General features: G+C 56.6%; 3 protein-coding genes and 1 long non-coding RNA gene across 4 annotated transcripts in view; 3 read left to right on the top strand and 1 right to left on the bottom strand.

The window, feature by feature from the left end:
- Positions 1 to 887: 887 nt before the first annotated feature.
- Positions 888 to 6,257, top strand: OLFML2A (olfactomedin like 2A). Its single transcript, XM_042879297.1, has 7 exons — positions 888 to 3,464; positions 3,544 to 3,651; positions 3,816 to 4,001; positions 4,094 to 4,340; positions 4,429 to 4,647; positions 4,730 to 4,915; positions 5,031 to 6,257. Exons 1-7 carry the CDS (start codon positions 2,919 to 2,921, stop codon positions 5,630 to 5,632), a joined length of 2,094 nt encoding a protein of 697 aa, XP_042735231.1. The 5' UTR covers positions 888 to 2,918; the 3' UTR covers positions 5,633 to 6,257.
- A 6,270-nt stretch (positions 6,258 to 12,527) lies between these two features.
- RPL35 (ribosomal protein L35) lies at positions 12,528 to 13,963 on the bottom strand. Its single transcript, XM_042878703.1, has 4 exons — positions 13,854 to 13,963; positions 13,515 to 13,651; positions 13,215 to 13,296; positions 12,528 to 12,748 (listed from the first exon to the last, which is right to left on the bottom strand). The coding sequence occupies exons 1-4, from the start codon at positions 13,854 to 13,856 to the stop codon at positions 12,599 to 12,601; spliced, it is 372 nt and encodes a 123-aa protein (XP_042734637.1). The 5' UTR covers positions 13,857 to 13,963; the 3' UTR covers positions 12,528 to 12,598.
- Positions 13,895 to 21,998, top strand: part of SCAI (suppressor of cancer cell invasion) — a gene marked incomplete at its 5' end in the record, with an annotated part of 30,957 nt that continues 22,853 nt past the window's right edge. Inside the window, 3 exon segments of the mRNA XM_042879247.1 lie at positions 13,895 to 13,995; positions 13,997 to 14,053; positions 14,579 to 14,623. Coding sequence (XP_042735181.1) covers positions 13,895 to 13,995; positions 13,997 to 14,053; positions 14,579 to 14,623 — 203 coding nt within the window.
- Positions 15,045 to 16,671, top strand: LOC122184104. Its single transcript, XR_006180483.1, has 2 exons — positions 15,045 to 15,668; positions 15,990 to 16,671. It is a non-coding gene; the product is annotated as an uncharacterized LOC122184104 (long non-coding RNA).

Below are 21,998 nucleotides of genomic sequence, written 5' to 3'. Positions count from 1 at the left end.
GGGGGGGGCGAGGCGGGGCTGGGCTGGGTTGGGCTGCCGGGCAGCGGCGCGGGGCAACGGGGCACGGCACGGCAAAAGCAGCCGCGGGCAGCACGAGGCCGTCCAGCCCCAGGGCGGGCACCGGGCACTCCGCCGGGGCGGGACGAGCAGAAGCTCAGGGCCGGTGCCGCCGCGGGGCCGGGGCGGGGCTGCTCCTCCCCGCGCGGGCCGGGCGGAGCGGGCGCTCGGTGCGGGCGCTCGGCGCCGCTCTCGCCATGCGGGCGCTGCTGCTCCCGGCGCTGCTGCTGCCGGCGTTGGCCGCGGCGCGCGGCGCCGTCACGGTAAGGAGCGGCCGGAACGCGGGGCTCAGGTGCGCGGCACGGGCGGAGCCCAGGGAGCCGTCGGGCGGGGATTGGTGCCGCGAGCGGAGCCCTGGAAGAAGCGCCCCGCGCGCGGCTCGGGAGACGGACGGCGCGGGTTCCTGCGGTGCGGCACCGGTTGCGCCGTACGGGGCAGCTCCCGACGCGGAGCTCGGGGCTCTGAGCCCCGCACGCCGGCGCGTCCCGCAGCCGCCTCCCGCCCGGCTCCGCGCGTCGGGGCGGGCCGCGTTGTGCCGAGCGCCCGAGGGCGGAGAGCGGCGGGGTTCCTCCGCGGGGGCCCTCACCGCGCAAACCCCCCGGCAGAAATCGCATCGTGGCGAACGCTGCCCGGCGCTCATTGGCGAAGGTCCCTCTTTCACCAAATGGCACAAATTCAGCGCTCGTAGGAGCGCTTTTGCGTAGGTCCCAGAAACGCAAACAGCGCTGGGAAAGTTCCGCGGCTCGCGGCACGGACACGGCACGGGGAAGCGGGGCTGCGGCCGCCTCACGGAGCCGCTGGGTGTCCGCCGGCCTCGGCAGCACCGCCCGCACTGAGCAGGGAGGGACGCCGAGTACAGTCCCCGCTGATGCTCCTGACACCGACCTCCGCAGTGAGAGGACCTTGTTTTAAGACTTCCTTGTTTATAACCTTTCATGTATAAATAGAACATATGGTTCCTGTTTAAGGAAGCCGTTGAGAGGGCAGAACGGGGATTAATGTTACCGCCCGTGCAAAGGAGCTCCCTTATTGCCTGGCTGTAGGAGCTAATGCCGCTTCCCACCTCGGTTTGCTCAACTCCATGCGCAGCGCAAACAACGCACAGCAGCGCTCCGGCACTGTGCACGCCCCACCTAAGCATGACGCTGAGCCCCGTTCCTCCCCAGAGCAGCGCTGCCAAGAAGCAATGGGAGGGAAATGGCACGGCCTGCTCTGCTCCCACGGGAAGCTGCCACCGGCTGGAAGGTGCACGACTGCGAGGGCTGGGGCTGCTGCTCTCATGGTTTTGGGATGCTGCTGTGCATGTGGATTTCTGCATGGGCTGAGCCAGCAACGGGGTTCCCTGTCTGGGAGGGCTGTGCTGCTGGCTCAGCCCATGCAGAGATGGAGGGAGATGCTCGCAGCCCTCCCTCGTGTTTGCACAAGTGCTGACACGGCCATGGGGAGGTCAGCGGGGCTTGGAGCTGCAGTGTTTGCTAAGGGGATCCGCTCCCTGCCCACATCCCTCGCTGCCCGCGGCGCCCTGCAGAGGTTGACGAGATCCTGTTCCTTTTGCAGCACTGCCAGCAGCCCAATGGTTTCCTCCCAGCTGCCGAATCCTTCGTTTCCCTATGAAAAGAAATGCAAAACAGAGGGGCTTCGCTGCAACCTCAGGAAGGAGAGCCTCCGGCTCGTGGGGGGCCGAAGGAGCAGTGCTGGTCACTGTTCTCAGCCACCACTGAGTCAGGAAGGCACAGTGCTGGCAGAAATGCTGCAGCACTGCCCTTTCCCACGCCACACTGCACTCCTGGGGTGTGGAGGATGGGACAGCAAGAGTTAAAGCCATGTCCCAGCCCTGCCACCGGGTGTTCCCAGAGTGAGTCACACTGATCCCATGGCTGCAGGGTCCTCACACTCCCAGAGGTCCCGACACTGCCTTCCCCTCACAGCACCAGGACCTGCTCCTGCCCACGGGCTGCAGGGGTGGGCTGAGCTAAGGGCAGACCTTGGCCAACCCAGCTGGGTTACCACCTGGCCCAGCTCGAGTCCCAACAGAAACCCACCACCCGGGGTTTGCTCTTTCCTGAGCCCCAGAGCAGCACTGAGCTCTGCATTCCCTCACAGAGGGACTCGCTAGGACACGGGCAAGAGTGGCAGTGGCAGTGATCAGTGTGTTCATGACTGCAGGCACTGCCCAATTTCCCCACTGGAGCTGTGTCCGTGGAGCATTGGCCCTGCCACTGCCCTACCAACTCACAGTGTTCCCAGGACTGGTCTGATAGAGGAGTTCCTGCTGACCCCCAGCGAAGTGCGTGCCCTTCAGGCAGCCTGCAACACAGCCTATAGCACACACAAACCACTTTTTCCAAGCCAGTGTCTCAGCCAAAACCAGCTTGGACAAAGTTTTTTTTTTCATGGATGGGTGTGAGAGAACAGGCAGCCCTCTCTGCTCCACTGGCGTCATTCTGCTGTGGTGCTGGCCCAGGGTGGAGAAATCTCGGCTGCAGCTGCTGTGCTGCATCTTCCAGCCCTGCTCACAGCCCTGCTCACAGCACGTGGTGAGCAGTGCAGGACAGGAGCAAGTGGTTTTCCCCATGCTGAAGCCGCAGTGCAGCCATCTCTGCGCTGGGTGACGCACAGCATCATGAGCCCGCGTGCTGGGAGCATTGTTCCCAAACACGGCTGGAGAGAGAGCAGCTCCTTATCTGGAAAAGGCAGCCGACAGCACCCTGGGCTCGCTAGCGTGCATCAGGGCCTTGTGTGGGAACAAGGGAGCCCTTGATGCGCAGTGGGCTGTGGGGGAGCCCATCTGCAGAGCCGAGCTCACCCCAGGGCGGCTGCAGCTCGGCTGAACAATTGGCCCTGTGTGGGGTGTGAGCTCCATGGCTCCCCCGGCCATGCTGCAGCACTTGAGGGCAGAGCTGCCTGCCTGGGGCTGGCCAGCAGCTGGGAGATGGCAGCAGAAGTGGACACTGTGTGCCTGGGCATGTGGCATCCTGCTGCGTGGGCAAGGAGCTCTGGGCTTTGTCACTGTCACTCTGGTGGGGGACAGGGACGGAGCAGCCTGGGTCGGGGCCGTGCCCCGTGGCCAGGAGCCTCTGGGGAGGGACATGCAGTGGAAGGGGCCCAGCGGTGGCAACGGGATCCCCCCCATTGCATCCCCCCAGGCGCTGGGCGAGGACCAGGTGCGGATGACCTCGGAGGGCTCTGACTGCCGCTGCAAGTGCATCCTGCGCCCGCTCAGCAAGGACGCCTGCAGCCGCGTCAGGGATGGCAGCGCACGTGTGGAGGACTTCTACACTGTGGAGACAGTGAGCTCAGGGGTTGACTGCAAGTGCTCCTGCACTGCGCCGCCCTCCTCACTCAACCCCTGTGAGAACGAATGGAAGATGGAGAAGCTGAAGAAGCAGGCACCCGAGCTCTTCAAGGTAGCTTCCGGGCCCACAGCACCACAGCCATAGGTTGGGGCCCTGTGCTCCCCACCCCAGCCTGGCTCTCCCCCCGCAGCTGCAGTCTATGGTGGACCTACTGGAGGGAACGCTCTACAGCATGGACCTGATGAAGGTGCACTCCTACATCAGTAAGGTGGTGGCCCAGATGAACACGCTGGAGGAGGTAAGCACCTTCCCCACTGTGTACCTGCACCCAGCCCAGCAGCACCACAAACTGTGGCCAAGTGTCACCTGGCTGCTCAGGTCCTCTGGGGATGCTGCGGGCTCCTCTGTGGCTCCACACCTACTCTCCTCTTCCTCTCTTCTCCCTCTCTGTTTCTCTGCCAGACCATCAAGACCAACCTGAGCCGGGACAACAACATCATGAAGGAGAGTGTCCTGCACCTCGCCGACCAGATGAAGCGTTATGAGAACTACTCTGACATCATGATCAGCATCAAGAAGGAGATCTCCAACCTGGGCTACCAGCTGCTGCAGAAGGACGCTGCTGCCACTCCCGACAGCAAAGCACAGGTACCCCCAGCCCCACTATGCTGCAGGCTTGCAGCAGTGCCCACAGCTCCATCGTGGGAAGGGGCTGGAGGGCTCTGACTGGGTTCCCCCAGGACACAGCAGGCAGCCGTGGGAAGGAGGCGGCGCGGTTCCCTGCTGTCCGCAAGGCACTGCCTGTCCGCACACCCAAAGAGAAACCACTAAAGCCTGAGAAGCCTAAGAAGGAAAATGCCAAGAGAGGGGGCCCGCAGCCCACGGCCAAGGCCAAGCTGCCTGCGCAGCAGCAGACCGTGGTGCGGGGCATCACCTACTACAAGGCCGGGCAGGTGGAAGAGGTGCAGAGGGCGGCTGGCAGCCGTGGTGAGTGCTCAGGCTGGGGTTGTGAGGCTGCGGGCACCATCCCATGGGTCCCCACGGCCAGTGCTGACCCCACCGCATGTCCGCACAGAAAGCACTGCCAGGGCGGTGGCCGTGCCCGAGCGGCAGCAGGAGCAGGGCCTCGCAGACACCCCGGCTCAGCCCGGCACACGTGCAGAGCCCCCAGTGCCCCACACCACAGCTGCACCCAGCACTGCCCCGGCCCCGCACACCACTGCCCACAGCCACCCTGGCAACGCGCACGGGGATGGAGCAGTCAGCACCAGGGGCCCTGAAGTGCCCAACAGAGGTGGGTGAAGATGGGTGGTGCGGGTGGCTCCAAACTGTCTCTGGCAGCACTGAGCCTTCCTCCCCTCCTCCTCCCTCTGCAGTGAAGGAGGTGGAGTGCGAAGGCACCATCCGCTCAGTGGACCCCCCCACGGAGCACCACAGCTACGGGCGCAATGAGGGGGCCTGGATGAAGGACCCGGCGGCCAAGGATGACCGCATCTATGTCACCAACTACTACTATGGCAACAGCCTGGTGGAGTTCAGGAGCCTGGAGAACTTCAAGCAGGGTGAGGGCCGGTAGTGGCGCAGGACCTCCAGGCTCTCTGTGACCCCGGCACGGGACACAGCTCCGTGCCTGGGCTGTGGTCACCAGGAGCTCTGAATGCCTCCCACCCCTCCCAGGCCGCTGGAGCAACCTCTACAAGCTACCTTACAACTGGATTGGCACCGGACACGTGGTGTACCGCGGCGCCTTCTACTACAACCGCGCCTTCACCAAGAACATCATCAAGTACGACCTGAAGGAGCGCTATGTGGCGGGATGGGCCCTGCTGCACGACGTGGTATACGAGGACACGACACCCTGGAAGTGGAGGGGGCACTCAGACATCGACTTTGCAGTGGATGAGAGTGGGCTCTGGGTCATCTACCCTTCGGCGGACGATGACTACACGCAGCAGGAGGTGATCGTGCTGAGCCGCCTAGACCCCGGGGACCTGTCAGTACGCAGGGAGACCACCTGGAGGACGGGGCTGAAGCGCAACGCCTATGGGAACTGCTTCATCATCTGCGGCATCCTGTATGCCGTGGACACCTCCAGCCAGAAGGAGGGGCAGATCTCCTATGCTTTCGACACACACACAGACACCGAGGCAGAGCTGCGGCTGCCCTTCCTCAACGAGTACGCCTTCACCACGCAGGTTGACTACAACCCCAAGGAGAAGGTGCTCTACGCCTGGGACAACGGCCACCAGATGACATACCGGCTGCACTTTGTGGTCTGAGTGCTGGCCAGGGCCGCGGGGACAGCCCAGCTCCCCAAGAGCCCTCTCCACCCAGAAGCCCCACAGTGTGCAGCACACTGGGGCCGGGCTGGGGGAGCGCCGGGGTGAGGGGACACCCCCACGACGTGGTGGCTGCTGGGCCACGTCCCACCTCCGGCGGCTCTGGAAGCCCTGGGGCAGGGCGAGGAGCAGAGCCCTGTGGGTCCCCACACCAGGCGCCCACCCCAGCACCGAGTGGCTGCACCCAGCCTGGCCCCACTCCTGCTGCAGCTCTGGGTGCTCTTGGCCCACCTGGGACCACGTCCTGCAGGGCGGGTGCAACTTGGGTGCTGCCTCGCTGGGAGGAACAGCCACTGATTGCTATTTTAGAAGACGCGATTAAGATGCCTTTGCTTTTGCAGCCCGTTAGCTTGTTATTTAAATGCATTCACAGGAGCTGTGCGCTGGCACAGCAGCATTGGTGTGACGCTCTGCCCTGCCTGAACCCAGCACCCAACACCAGGCTGGGATGGGCACGTAGCCAGGGAGCTGCAGCCTTTGTGCTCCTCCCCAGCAGGGCATTGCTTGGCTTGGTTTCTGTCAATTTAGAAGTGAACAGTATTAAAAAGTAACAGATATAAAGCCACGTCGTCTGACCGTGTCGTTCCTTCCAAAGCCAGGCTGGGCTGGCACCTGGCAGCTGTGCCATGGCTGCATCCCGCAGGCGCTGAGTGCCAGGAGCACAGCCTGGCTTGTCCTGAGGAAAAAAAGAGGAATTTGCTGTTTCCAGGTCGGAGCTGCAGCCTGAGGAGGAACATCTGGGAGCTGGGATGGTGCCAGGAAATCTGCTCTCACTACAACCTGAACAGAGAGGAGAACAGCTGAGCGTGGGCACATGCGGCCGCAGCTGCCCCGACCCACTGCAAAATCTGGCAAGTGAGACGCTGCCAGGGGGCCCCGGGTGGCAAAGGGGCAAGAGCAGCCCTGGGGCAGAGCACGCGTCCAGGGCACGGCTGAAGCTTCCTGCTGGGAACAGCCCAGGATGGCACCTCGCAAGGCAGCCCGGCTCCGTCCCGAGGCCGCAGGACGTCCTGCCCGGCCCTGCTCCTGCCCGGAGCCCAACAGCCACCGCCAGGCAGCTCAGCGCGGTGCGGCGCATCCCCTGCTCAGCCGCCAGTCCCCGCCGCGGGAAAGGAGCCGCCTGACTGTTTTCCCCCTGGCTGGGTCCCTGCCAGGCTTTTATCTAACGATCCCCAGCAAATCCCTGTCCAAACAATACAGATTTCTGACATTTTTTTGCAGTAAAGTAAACTCCCAGCACATCTCTAATTCCAGGGCTTTGTTGTTCTTCCGCGGGGGCTGCCGTTCTGCTCTGTGCTCTCTTGCTGCACCAATCCAGCGATGGGTTGGGGTTAGGGGCATCTCTCCATTCCCGCTGGGAGAAAAAAACAGCAAAAATGAAGCACGGCCGCACCGTGTCCCCGGCCACAGCGCTCCCACACCGCGGGCATCCGCACTGCACCTATGTGCGGTGCCACCGGCACCTCCGTCCCGCTGCCCAGAGCCAGGCAAGAGGGAGCGTGGCGCCTGAAGGGGCGGGGAGGGGGGAGCTCCCAGGGTGAGGTTAATGAGAACCGCGTGGCTGGAGGGCAGTGCTGGCTAATTGCAGCCTCGAGGCCTCCTGCGAAACGCCCCTCTGAGAGCATGCCCGGGCTGCCATTAGCACCAGATAACAAGGAACTCTGCGCCCGAGTGACGGACGTTTCCTGAGAGCAGTCCTTCCCCAGTGGCTCCCTGCCCCACCTGGGCACCACAGCCCGGTCGCGTGGATCTGCAGCTCGCCACCAACCGCCCCATCCCGAGGCTTTGCTCTGTGTGGGCGTTGCGAAGCATCCCTGCTGCCTGCCCCATTCCTGCTTGACACAGCACCAGCAGTGAGCAAAAACAAAGGGCCTTTGTCTCCCCGAGGAGTTATTATGATGTGTTCTTCGGGCTTCCCCGGCCCCCCACCGCTCCGTCTTCTTCTCAACTGAAAGTCACCCTGATGCCTTTCTCTGCTATTGTGTGCCATGCGCTCCCCCACAGCTGCAGCCACGGAGCCGCCTCTCAGCTCCTTTTCAGGGCTGGAACACGCAGCTCAGTGATGCCTGAAACCTCCCTGGGTGCCGCCACAGAGCTGGGCCAGATGCAGCCGTGCCTGCCTCTGGTCTGCACAGTGCCACTCGTCCTCGTGCTGCTGGCCAGGCAGGGCCAAGTGGGACAGATGTCACCAGGCAGGCTGTGGTGAGGACACGTGGCTGGGACAGGACGGGCTCCTGCCGTGCCAGACGCAGCTGACTTCCAGACATTCCTCCTGTGCGAGCCCAGCACCACCTCTGCTCATAACGTGATTAAGAGATTAAAATCCCTCCGCGTGGCAGCGAGCAGCAAATGTAGCTTGAGATGGGAACACGGCGGGACTGCAGGGCCCGAGGCCATGGTGATGCAGCACCCAGGGAAGGGTGGATGGGGCCGAGTGGGGGGTGGCTGCATGAACGGCATCCTTTGCTCCACAAACACCCTCTGGTCAGCAGGGCACAAACTGATCCTGAGAGGACTGGAAGGATGGGTAGTGAACCAAATAAGCCCCGGTTCTCCTCAACCTTCTCTGCTTCCTTCTCAGTTACCATCTGGGCTGCGTGCAGGATGTGGTGCAGGTGCCATGCTCAGCGTGGGCCCTGCTCCAGGTGCTCTCCCAGCTGGAGGCAGCCTTACTGTGGCTGATGGAAGGTCAATGCCTGCCTGGATCTGCAGTTCCAGGCACACCGGAACCCCTAGAGGGGACCAGCCCTGTGCCAAGCACCTCAGCCCTCATTCCAACTCCAGAGCTCCATGTCCACAGCTGCCATTTCCTGCTCCACCAGCCGTGCCAGCCCCAGGCCATACGAGGAAGGCTGCTTCTCCTCCTGTAGGGGAAAGAGCACACTTCCATGGCCACCTGCCATATGCAACCCCCCTCTGGGCATCACTGAGAACTGTGAGGCCACAGTGCCATGCCAATGGGATCCACAGCACCTGGAGAATTCGACAGAGGGAACCAGCCCTTCCCTTGCTTCTTACGTCTGGCCAGGGCTGCTGATCTAGGGAATGAGCAATGTGCTTCAGGCAGCAGATGAGAGCGTGTTCTGGTGCTGTGCCCACATTGCAAACGTGCTTTGAAGATGGAGCCAGCTGCAGCAGTCTATTTTTATTGCCCTCCCTGACCCTTCTGTCCGCACCGTCCCTGCTACGTGAGGGCCTGGGCTCAGCCTCTGCAGCGGCACAGGGAAGGTTTCCCACCGCATCCACGGCCCTCGGGCCTTCCGGCCCGGCCCGCAGCTCTGCTCTCGCTTCGCCCACCCCGCACCCCGAGGGCCCGCCGTCCGTTCGCTCGGTGCGGGCCCACGCGATCCCATGGGCGGCAGCCGGCTCTGGCCCCTCGGGAAGGGCGCTCCGCCCGAGCCCCGCGGGTGCCGCCCCGCGGTCAGAGCCGGCACGGCGCGGCGGCCGCTTCGTCGCGAGGCCGTTACGCGGCTGCGGAGGAACGGCGGGAGGTGGGCGCGTGCCCCGCTCCTCGCCCCCGCCGGAAGAGCTTCCACTCCGAAAAGAGGGAACCCCGCCCCGGCGGACCCCCCGCCGACGCCATCCTCCTTCTCCTTCCCCGCGGGGCCCGCGAACGACCGCAGGTTCTGCCCCGACGGCCGCTTCTGCCCGGCGCTTCGCGAGACCGCACCGCCGCGCAGCGCAGCTACTTTTCGTTCTGAGAGGTGCGGGGCAGCAGCGGCCTCCGATCCGCGGGTCCAGGCACGAGCTGCGCACCGCAACCGGGGCCGCACCGCCGGCCCTCACAGGACCCTGCAGGAGCGCGTGCGCCCCAGACCCGACGGCAAACAGCTGCCGTCAGAGAGCTGGGACAACACAGCCGTCCTCTGGGACTCTCAGGTAAGGGGGAACGAGCACGAACTGCTGATGGCCCCGCAAAGCTCCGCACGAAGGCCGGGGACGCACATCCTTCTTGTTCTGACGGCAGCAACAAATGCTTTCCCTACCTGAACCCTTAGCAGAAGCACTGTGCTCAGGGAAGGGAATGAACGAGAGTTACTGCTCATAACTGCACCTCGTGGAACTGCAGACACACAAACAGCAGCACACTGCGCTGCCACCTCAGACGTTCAGTGATGGCAGCTTCAAGCTGCTGTTAATTTTGTCTCTGCAAGTTGTCTTCTCTGAGCACAACAGTGCTATCCCAACCTGTGACTTCCCCTGGGATATTCAGTGCCTGGTAATTAAGTTTCTTTCTGTTTTTCTTTTTTCTCCCCATTACTGACTAATAAATGGCGTGTTAGTGACAGCTCGTTGGATCTTCTATAAAGATCCTCCCTAAGCAGTGCTGCTGTCACATCCCTGGCTGGGGGCAGACAGCAGCAGCCACGACACGTGAAGCGTACTCTGATGCTGCCTCCAGCTCTGCATTCAGCTTCTCCCTGTCTTCTTTCAAATCACAGCACAGCTCGTGCTCCTCTCAACAGGCAGTCAGCTCCTGGGATCATACATCAGTCTGGAATTTACACCCCAGTGCTCAGGACAGGACTTGTGGGCCATCAGGGCAACGTCTCCTGTGTCTGCTCCTCCGTGACAGGAATGCTGCCAAGAGCCATCAGGCTTAGTGCTGCCCCTAGCAGTGCTGGGGCACAGAACGCCTCTCCAGAAAAGCCCAAACTCACCTGAGCACAGCCTGCCCAATTGCCAGGACGCAGGAGCAGCCTTTCCTTCCCTGTTCAGGCATCGGGCTTCTGGCACTGGTCAAAAGCTCCTGTTTCTCCTAACGGGCTGCTGCTGGCCACTGCAGGGTATTCAGAAATGGGAAGCAACCTACCTTGTAACCCCATCTCTGTTTAGGCAATGTATCAGCCTCACGGAGCCCAAGCTTCCACACACAATACTTGTATAACCAAGATGTTGTAATCGCAATATAATCAAAAGAGTAAGGCAAAAGCAAACAAGGATCACAAAAGAGAATAAGTAGAAGAGCTTACCCTTGGGTTGAGCTCACTACAAGATACCAAAAGAGGAGGATCTCCAGAAGAGATCCTTCCCCTCTGGCAGCTAGCTCTTAAATAGGTCCACCCCTTCCGGCAGCACAGGTGAATTGCCTTCACCTGTGCTCCTCTGGCTGACTCAAGGCTCACCTCAGGTGATTAATCAGAGGTTCAGGCCGTGACTCAGCAGTTCCCATACAATACTCCATCTTAAAGTGTGCTTCAGCAGCCTGGACCCTGCAGGGCTTGAGCCCACAGCTTGCCAGGCTGGGTCTCCTTTAGTGCCAAACATATCATGTTCAGGTCCACACTGAGCTCTGAACAAAGTGATCACACAGCCAATATTAGCATCATTGCAAAGCTATCCCTCCTAAGAGCTCAATATATGGGAAACTCACTTTACCACACATAATTAGTCCTCTGGTTACAATTTATTTGAGGCTTAAAAATCCTTCATATGTATGCTGAGTTCAGCGGGCAGAATTAAGATCTTTTCCTGAACAGAATCTGGATCCAATCTTTTGGAAGGACTCCCTGATGAGTACAGAATTCTGTTTGAATACATCAACTTCACTAATACAAGCCATCGCTGCTGCATCACAGCACTGGGCAACTCTTCATTACATCAGAACCAAAAAAGGCCTGCAAAATCAGAATGCTGGGCTCCAAAAGACTCCAGCAGGGGACAGAAAATCCACTTAACCAGTTCTGTGCTTCACAGGTTAAAGTTTGGAACCCTGAGATGGGGGAGTGCCTACAAACTCTCAAGGTAACAGTATTCTGGTTGAACCAGCTTTCTCTGCCCTGGCTGCTGTATTTTGTTTCACTGCAATCAGCCTCCAAACGCACACGCTTGGTCAGAAACTTTCATGCCATCCTAACTCTTCAACTGTAACCAAATTTCCTCCTTTCCCATCTCGCATGCTAGCAATGGCCTGACAGGACAATTCTCATTCAAAAGAAATGCCCTGCATGCTATTAGAAATGGGTCATCTTTATACTATTAACTCTCTGGGTGAGCACAGCATCCGCCTGCAGGCACCTGCTGCAATCCCTCTGCAGCCCTGCACCATCTGGAAGGATAGTGCTGCTACAACTTATCGTGGACATCTTACAACAGACCTTTTGGTTTATGTGTGAGAGGCTTGGGATCTGCTATCCAATGCCTGTGATACTGTTAATGAGAGCAGCACAGAACAGCATACTGCTCAACCTCAGAAATCTCTGTTTATGTGCTGAACTCCAAAGCAATGCGTCATCCTTTAGCATGCCCCTAATCAGACTCCGTAGAGCAGATTGGATCCTCTAGGTAATAATGCAAAGACAAGATTTCAGCTACAATGCTGCAGTTCCCAGGTCTCCTTTTCTCCAAGACCAGAGGGCCACGTGTATCTGCTCTACTCCCTGGAAATACTAGGTTAAAAAAAGCAGCTGGAAGAGGCTGCAGCGCAAGTGACACCATAGCTTTCCAGACGACCAGGGAAATCTGCAGTTTCAAGGAAGTCCACTAGGACCCCTCAGCAAAGCAGCTCACCTCCACAACACGTAATTTCTGGCACAAGACAAAAATGTTTTTTTCTAGAGCTCCTTAAGCAATGAATCCCAGCTGACTGTAAACTGTGCAGTTCTGATTTTAAATGAACCTCAAATTAAATTTTTTTGCCTTACACTTTAAGTTGCACCACAGATCTGTATTCATTTGTTCACTCTTCACAAGGAAAAAATAATCTTAAGCTGCAAATTGTGTTAGTAGATTAATTAACAGTAAAAGCTCAGAGAGGCACTGCGAATCCTGTTTCTCTCCACGAAACTGATGACATCTGTATCTCACTGCTATTCAAGAGACCACCACTGACACCTTCCAAACAAAGTTCTATTTAATGACACATACTCAGCCAATGCAATTAGGAACTTCTGGTACGCTGCACTCTTATGCCTTGATGGCATATTTTCGGACAGGGTACAAACGTTCTTTTCGCTGCTGTTTTTTGGTCTTCAGGTTTTCTTCATGTTTATTTAACCTGCGCCGCATGGCACGAGTCTTCTTTGGCCGCAGATCGAGAGGCTTATACTTTTTGCCCTGTTTTCAAAACATATGAGAGTTGAGGTCAAGAGATGGCAATGCAGGGATCAGAAGCATGAGCACACAGAGAGCCAAGCTGCACATAGACTCACAGCAGCACCTCAAGTTTCTTTTAACTGGAGCTATCTGCTGCAAAACATGAGCTGATACCAACTTCTGTACCAGCTGTATTAACTTTGACTCAGAGAAATTGGTTGTAAGGTTGAACCTTACCTCTTGAAACATTATTTCTCTCCTTTTCCAAACAATCCAAATTCTTAACGAGTAACATTTGGAAAGCAACCAAAAAGCCTTGAGAGAAAGAATCCCTCAGTCGCTTGCAGCATAACCAACACTTAGTTAATAGTATCTGCACTGCAGGAACCGCTCCTTCCAGAAGCAGGCTGTGCCTCACAGGAAGGCTGCTGCAGGCCCCCACTGTGACCGGACAACAGCGACCACTACAGCAGAAGAGCAGACTTACTTTGTAGAACTTCCGCAGGTTCTCCTTCTGAGTCTGATTGATCACGGTCAGGACTCGGGCAATGGACTTACGCACCACGCGGCTGCGAAGGATGACAACAGATCAGCTCAGAGGGGCGGCTGGCGGACATTTCAAACCGGAGCGCCCAGCAGCAGCGCGCCCACGTGACAGCCAGTCTGCATCGCGCCGCTTCCGCCGCCTGGCGCAGCAGCAGCAGCAACAGCAACAGCAACAGCAACAGCAACAGCAGCCCCGGCCCCGCTCCCCCCCCCCCCCCCCCCGGTCCGCTCCCGCACTCACATTTTGGACAGCTTGGAGGCGGCTCCGCCCGTCACCTTGGCCACCCGCAGCTGTGACAGCTCCACCTTGAGGTCGTCCAGCTGCTTCAGCAGCTCCTCTTTCTTCTTCCCCCGCAGGTCTCGGGCCTTGATCTTGGCCTGCGGGCGGCGGGCAGCCCGTCAGCCCCATCCCGAGCCTTCCCCCGCCCCACGGCCCCGCGCCGCCGCCCGCCCTGACCCGTCACCCCCCCACTCCGCAATAGCGGCGATCCCGAGCCCGGTGCCGCGGCGGGAGCGGGTGGGGGCGGCCAAGGGCCCGCGGATGGCAGCGGATAGCAACGGACAGGGCCGCGGCACTCACCATGATGGCGGTTCCGGCGCGGTCCGGGCGGAAAAGGGAAGGGGCTGTGCCGGCGGAGCCCGCGAATAGGCGGGGGGAGGAGGAGGGGCGGCGCGCCGCCACACCCCCTCGGGGACGCGGCCGGAGAAGGCGGGGCGGCGGCGCTTCGGTGCCGGCGCGGTCGCCGTCAGCGCGGAGCCGCCTTTGCGGCTCCGACCGAGGTGCGGCGGTCGTCCCCGGGAGCGGCGGGGACGTGAGGGCGGGGCGCGCGGCGGGATGCGGGGCGGGATGTGGAGCGGCCCGGATGTCTGCGCGCCTCCCCGGCCTCACCGCAGGGTGGCGCTGCCGCGCGCCGGCCGCCTCCCGCCGAACGGGCGGTACCACGGGGAGGGAAGGGCCTCGCGGAGCGACGGCCCGTTCCGCCAATCGGAGGACCGCGCGGCCGCCGGCCCGGCCGTTCGCCCAACGGGAAGGAGCGGGGGCGGGGCGAGGCCGGCCGGGACCGGCGCGAGGCGGCGGCCGCGCTCCGCGCAGCCCGACCCTCGGTGGCCGTGGCGCCGGTGGCCTCGCCCGGGGCGGCGCGGATGGTGAGAGGAGCGGTCCGGCAGCGCCTGCCCCGCTGCGGCCCGGCCTCCAGGTGCGGGGGGCGGAGCGGCGCGGTCGGGGCGGGGCGGGCAAGAACGGGCGGCGCGGAGCGGAGCAGGCCCGGCGGCGGCGCGCCCCTCACCGCTGTGTCGTCCCCGCAGAACTGTCGGCCCGGCGGAGGAGCCCCGCCGAAAGCGGAAGCCCAGGTGAGGCGGCGGGCGGCGGGGCCGCGGGTATCTCCATCATCATCTCCATCATCATCTCCATCACCTCCGTCACCTCTATCATCTCCATCATCTCCATCACCTCCCTTTGGGGCGCCGCGGAGGGGTGGGGGCAGCGGGCTGTGCGTCTGGCAGGGGAGAGCCGCGGCACCGGTGCCACACCGGCGGGGTTAGGCCTCGGTTGGCAAAACGATGGCAGTTGTTTTGACCTGAACTTCCCCGTGCCCACCGCCGCTCCCGCCCCTCCGCAGGGTCCGCCGGGTGCGGCGCGGTTCCGCGATCCCGTCCCCGAGCCGTGGCGGAGCTGTGCCGGTTTGACGCTCCCTGCGGCGGCTCCTCGTCGCCCGTTCCTGCGCCGTACCGTGGCGGCTCGGGGCCACGGGTGCTGCGGAATGCCCTCGCGGCCGGCGGCTGAGCGCGGGTACCGCCGACCCCCGCTGTTAGCGGCTCTGTTACTGCCCGTGTGGGCGCGAACGCTGAAGTCTGCCCTGGAAAAACGTCCGTCGTCGGGTTTTAGGTCTGGCCTCGATCTCTCGCCGCATAGAATAGGACGTGGTTTTGTCTGTCTGAATTATGCTTCTGTAGTGTTATAAAAGGGCTCTGAGCTTATCTCGGCAAAGTAATCCTAGTCCTCTGACCTGCAAAATGGAGCCATTGCCATAGAAAGGCCAGATTTTGCAAGAGCTGCCCAAAGGCAAGCCGTGGATCTCGGTGTCGTGTCTAAGCTGATGCAGAGCAGCACCGCTGGCCCGTGTGATGGTGATGATGCTGGTGTAAGTGAATCTCCCAGCATGCACGTGCTCTCCCACCATTCCCACAAGCGGCACAGCTGCAGCGCTGGGAGCGGTCGTTGGGAATGGTGGGAGACCGACCTGGTGTGGCTGTAGAAGGAGGCAGATGCGGGGCTGTCTGTCACCCTGGGTGAACCTCCTTGCATAACTGCTGTGGCTGCGCTCAGACGGTGCGGGGAGCGATGAGAAGCGAGGAGTGTGGCACCTGGCTGTAATTCATCTCATGGGGAGAAAAGGTGTGTTGTGTGCGAAATGGGTAAGTCGGCCTCTTCTAAGGTTTGTTGATAAACTGAGTTCTATTTTGTTCAGAGAAATGGCGAGTCACTTAATGAGAAGAGAATAATTCTCCATTCAGTCTGAGCTGCTGAAATAATACAGATAGCATACGCAAATGTGATAGCTGGGAGTTTGCTGCAGGATATATAAAAGCTATTCAAGGGAATCAGATGGAGAGAAGAAATATTTGACTGTGCTACACAATTGTCATCGTTGTATGATTTTGAAATGTAGGTACAACACGCAGTCAAAATTCAGTCGACAATCCGTTTCCTTTCCAGGCGTTGGAAGTTTTTCCCACAAAGATGACAAACTGGGGAAAGCCCTTACATATAAGGATGATACAGTTCTGTGTTCTTTGTTTGCCGAGTTCACCTGAGGATCTAAATTTACAAGAGATAAAATGCTGCAAGTATTCACCAATGGAAAGAGTGTACAGCTTGTTTGTGTTATGCACTTCCGTATGACTGTATTATTTGGTGGAAGGAAGTAATAAAATAATGAATGCCAATTCAGAATGTTGGAAATCTTCACAGTCTGAGTGAGTTCTACATTGAGATGTTTTCCATAACGCTGCACTGAAGGCATGGATTTGCTGAGGTGGGGGATGGGGCATCGGAGTCTCTCCCTCCGCTGTGCAGTGCCTGCAGCCCTGGGCTGACTGCGGCCGTCGCACTCCTGTTCTCTGCATCGCTTTGTTCTGGTTTAGCTCTGCTGGCTTTAAATGGAGCTGTTGATAGGCACAGGGTGAATGGGTAGCAGAGATGAATCTGATCATCTGGACACATGACTTTGGTTTGTTTTTTGCTATGGATGGTGTCATTTAGGCAAGAAGAAAGAGTTCTGGTGTGAAAGTGTTTTCTGAGGCGATGTTACTGCCTAAATATTTAAGGCTGGGCTATATTCTTGGAAATAAAAAGAAAGGAGAAAGACAAAATACAACTACCAGTTTTATCACAGAAATCTGTGTGTTGGTGTCTTTTTTTTTCACAGAATTTCCAGAAAATTCAGTTTTCTTTTTACAGAAATGTTTAGTTAGAGCAAGCTTTTTAGGGGAAAAGCCAGGACATCTACATGCAATTTCTGCCCTCGTTTTCTTCAGTCGGTTTGTGTGAAGACGTTCTGCAGGCTTGCCTCTTGCAGCCCGGCTGCTCGTTCTGAGCACATCGGCTCTCTTCTGGATTTGTAGCCTTCAGACGGGCTGGGTACAGGAACGGCGTGTGTTGCAGCAGAAGGAAGCTGTCTGAAGGAGTGGACCGAGTTGCGTGTGGGAGCTGTGTGGAGGGTCAGATGGAGGTCTGGTTCCATGAGGTATGCGAGTCAGCTGCCAACACAAATACTACCTAGCAGCTTACATGCGCTGAGAGAGCGCAGTACAGTCCTGTAACAGGAGCAGAACAGAATAACCGTCGGCCTGGTTCCCTGAGGATATCAGTCAAGAAGGGAAGTGTGCGATGCCAAGAAGCCTGGATGGAACAGCCGGTTCAGAGGACTCCTCGCTTCAAGTACTTTTAATTATTGCTACTACTATAATGGAACACAGACCAGAAGCTGATTTTCTATATAATTAAAGCAGCAGTCAGCAGAGGGATTTCTCTGCTGCCAGGTAATGGTTCAGGAGCAGTCTTTACTCTGGAGAAATTCCCAGTGATGCTCTCTGTACAGTGCCTATGCTTGCTGGCAGCTCACTGCCAAGAATCAGTTTGGAAGGAGGGTAAAAGCGACCTGACCAAAAACCTGTCCCTCGCCTGTGCTGCGTTCTCTGTTGTCAGCATGAGATTCCTGTTGGAAGGCAGCCACCTGCACCTTGGCTGAGAGCGCTGACAAGCTGGAGCATGCAATGACAGCTGCCTGTGGGTTCACATGTTGGCCCAAGCTGCCATTTGGGCTATCTAGCAAATGACTGGCCTTACTGTGAGGAACTCTCCTGATTCTTTGCATCTCATAGCAACAGGTTCCATCATATAGCAACCTTTCAGTTTTGAGCTGGGAGCGTATATAAAAGAGTTAACACATCAGTCCTCTTCTGAGTCAAGGGAAAAAAAACCAGCTATCTTGCAACTCGGATGCTTTTCAGGAACTTGGCCGCTGCAGGCACAAGAGGCATGTGCTTTTCCACACTGCTCTAGGTGATGGCTTAGTTCAAGGGGGCCCAGATTTGGCTCAGTCAACAGTTGTGTTGGCGTCCTGCCATCAGATGTGCATAAAATGGAGCTGGCTGCAGCTCCCTCCTCGCTCTAACATGGAGGGGCAGCCCAGAGGGACCCGGGGCCCCCTATGCCTTGCTGTAGGTTGTCTTGGTTATGAAAGTTAGATGGGGCTGGGCAATTCTTCAGCATGCACTGCTTTATTGTGACTTGATGGTTGCCTTTGAACCCTGGGTTGTATTGGTTTGTGGATGTTTCCAGATGTGTAAGGTTTGTGTTTCATTTGCAGACTGTTCATGTGTGCTCTTAGGGCTTATGTGCATTGCCACAAAATCAAGATAAAACACAACTGGCATTTTAGCTGCTCCAAGCACATTGTGTGTAAATAAACCACTAAATGGTTTAGCTTGTGAAATGTAAATACACACGGCTCAGCCTGCAGCAGCTGATGGTGTTTTTCTCCTTTTCCCTCCCACCCCTGCCAAGAGCAGGCTCGCCTGATCTTTTTTTTCCTACTGCTCTTTCATACAGAGCAAATGACTGCTAAGCACCATGTAGGTGGCGTGCAGGCACCTCTGCAGAGTCACTCTTTGAATTTAGAAATAGGTGCATCCTCCTCCACATTCCTTCTGAACCACTATTTGGGATCCCTGGACTCTGATAGCCCAGAAGCTCTGCCTCGGCCTGACTTTGAGCTTGAGCTCATCTTTGGTCACAAACAAGCCAAGTCAGTGCGAGGGCAGAGGCCCAGCTGGGAGGACATTTTTAGCCTTTGCCCTTTCAACATCCTATACACAAGAGGTTGTGAACTGTAGTGAAAGGGGAATCACAGAGGGCACGGAGAGCACAAGTGTGGAACAGATCGCCACTGGCAAGAACATAAAGGAGAGAAACAAAAATTCTGTGTCATGAAGGTAATTGGAACAGGACAGTCGCACCCCGTGGTGGTGCCCTGTGTAAAAGTGAGCCTGCCCAGAGAGGATTTTGGAAAGCTGCTGCTGGGATGGGGTCTGGATGATCCCTGGATGTGGAGGACAAGCAGGGACAGATTTCTGTCTGTGGTGTGGTATTGGTGAATGGCTCTGTGTTGTTCTGGAGGAACAGCTGCCACAGCTGCAGTTCTGGATACAAACAGGTGTGCTGTAAGCAACAAAAAATGTACAACAAAACCTGATCCAATAGATTAAGCACTTATTTGAAACTAACATCATACGGTTGGCATTGCATTCTCAATATTCAGATTTGTTTGTGCCAGAGCAGAGCAGAATTCGGAGCGTTGGCTGTGTCCCTGCTGGGCGTCCTGAGGCTCCTGCTGACAGTGGGCGAGGGTGAAGCTGGGCCGGGCTGGTGTGCAGGATGGGACCTCGGGTTGGTAGCGCTTGCTGTCGTGTCACGTCAGGACTCGCACTGAGCAGATGACATGGAGACACACAGTTGGTTTGCCCAAAACATGCACTGTGGCTCTGGAAGAAAACACGAGAGCTGAGAATGCCCGTCTGTAGAAGGAAAGAGAGGCAAACAGCAAATGTAGATGTGTTGCTTGACAAAGGCAAGTGCTGTGAACTAAGATACTCTTATTTCTCCAGGCCAATGATGGCAGTGTGACACTGGTCCATCCATCATAGAACAGCAACTTCTTTTTGTTTGATTTTCCTTTGAGGGTGACGTGGGAAAGAATGTTGGCATAATGCAGAGGCAGTGATTTTTTTTTTCCTTTTGATGGGTGTTGCTGTCCTGCTATTTGTATTCATTGCAAGCAATGAAACTCCAGATCGGCAAGATTTTGGGAGATGTCATTCATGTGACAGGCACTGCCTTGTGTTACATCTGTCACAGAAATACGAGTTCTGGTACTCAGGTTAGAGGCTGATCAGCACAGCCAACCCCAACCCAATCTCGTTCACTGCTTGGTTTTCTCTTTGCAGTCATCAGGTAGGTGGGTGATAAACACAGGAGCAGTGCTTTTGCCAAAGAAGAGATTATTTTCCTTTCCCTCCTATTCCCCTTCCCAGCATCAAGCGTCCTGGGTCGTATTAGGCTTGCATTCACTGTCCTGAAGGTTGTGTGTGGGTTATTTAAGGGACAGAGCTGAAAGCTCAGTGATGAAAACAACTGGAGCTTGAAATAAAATACGAATCCTTGTTCTAATTTTAGATGAGAAGCCTCACTGGGTCACACTGATTACTTCTCCAGATAATAATACATTTGTTTATCTGCATAGTGTGAACATTTAACATCTCAACTTTATCTATGAGAGGCTGGAACTCCACAGAGAGAGTATTTGCAAAGTGCACAAAATCACCTGCTACACATGTGAGGTATTCTGCTTTCTGGCAGGGTTGCTTCTGAAATATCTATTCATGCCTATGGTTAGGAAATCGTAAGGTTGCTTATGGAAGCGATGGCTTGAAGTACAAATGTCTAAAATTCGAAGTTCTGGTTTGAAGTCAGACAGTTTGCTTGTCACACAGGTGAAGTATCAGAGCTCCGTATCGCTTACGTTCAGTGCTGTGTGCTTTCATTGCTTTGTTAAAGGGCAGAGCAAATGTGTAGCAAATGTCTGTATAAGTATTGCTCACCTCTTGCAGTACAAGATGAGAGTTCGGTGTTGATCTCTAGTGAGAGGAATGTGGTTTTCGATTGACCATTTCAGTGAAGTAGAGAAAGCACTAATAGGTACTCACAGCTTTTGTCCCCTAACTTTCATATGATGTGGCTGTCCTGGCTGACTGGAAGGCAGAACTCGTGGTTCCGCTGCTGAGCAGGAGCTGTGGCTTAGCAAAGGAGAGGCTGTACAAAGGCTGTCAGGAGCTGAGGGACCATGTCCAGCCAGCTCTGCTTATGTAGCTGTAGCCCCTTGTTTGCATGCACAGAGGTGACATGCTCCTCAGCTTCCATCTGTACCGAATGCCATGCAGCTGTGGGATCACTAATTTTTCTATGGAATGAGGTTCTGTCTCCTTGTAAGTGTCAGTGGATAAGCTGTGACCACCCTCTTCAGCAGACAGCTGAATTGCAGGCATAGTAATCCTGGCTGAGTAATACATCTGGCTAAGGAGATGTGCATGTAATACAGTTATTTAACATATCTGTGCTTGGCTTTCATTGTTAGCGTGATTTATTTCAGCTAGGGTGTTCTTTCACCATTCACAAAGCATGCCTTGCTTTGCAGGCTTGAGCCTGAGTACCAGGCTGGTTGGGAGTGCTTGTCTTTGACTTGAGCAGTCTTTTTCCCTTCCAACTGAGCCTGGAAAACTTTAGCCAAAGGACAGCAAACCACAGGGAAGTGGAAACGTGTGTGATGTAAGTGACACATAACTTAAAAAAAATAAAGTAAATACTTGCTAGCGTCGTGAAGCTTTCATCCATTTCCCACACAAGCCTTCCTGTTGCCTTTCAGCTCCAACTTCTCTGTGAAATCTGGGCATCCTCTGGGTGCCTGCAAGCCCTTCTGCCCTGCACGCTGCAGTGGAGTGAACACGACCTCTTGGATAAAGATGGATGCTCTTCTAACATTTTAAGTGGCATTAGGGGTAGTGCTGGGGATTGTATGGTGCTTCGTGTCATTCTCTGCCTCTTACTCCTAATCCTGGCTTTATAATACCACTTTTTAGTCTAAACTCAAGTTTCTGGTTGCCTTAATACAATGTGTGGCATTTTTTTTCTTTCCTGAACCTGTGTATAGAGGAGTAAAATGAAAGTGGTAGTGGAATATCTCCATGGCATACTAATTTTTCAAGGGGTCTGCAGTGTCAGAATGGGCTTACATGTGGTTTGTTTCCTAGATCCCTGCAGCAGAAGTCTCTGACAAGAGGACAGGTTGTTCTCTCTGCTTTTCATAATTTTTTCCAACGAACAGAAAAGGTACTTTGGCCCTCTGCTTCATGGATAGGCTCAGATCCTCATACTGATTGTCACATCATGAAGCTGAATAATCTCCAAAATGTTTTATATTCAGCTATTCAGCTGACTGATCTCTGTTTTCGTTTTGTTCCACACCCCCCCCCCCCCGTTCTTCTGACTTCCCACAAATTAGCATTGTGCTAAATAATTAGGAACTGTCTGGGCTTGGCACAGACTTTTGAAGTACATCTTAACTGCCTACAATCCAAAAAGTCTTTCTTTTTTCCCTTAATTCAATCA

This window comes from Lagopus leucura, unplaced genomic scaffold, assembly GCF_019238085.1.
Source record: "Lagopus leucura isolate 7727_CA_CO unplaced genomic scaffold, USGS_WTPT01 Super-Scaffold_100022, whole genome shotgun sequence".
In the NCBI taxonomy this organism is placed as follows: domain Eukaryota; kingdom Metazoa; phylum Chordata; class Aves; order Galliformes; family Phasianidae; genus Lagopus; species Lagopus leucura.
The sequence above is the reverse complement of the archived record's forward strand: the minus strand, read 5'-3'. Positions and strand labels throughout refer to the sequence as shown.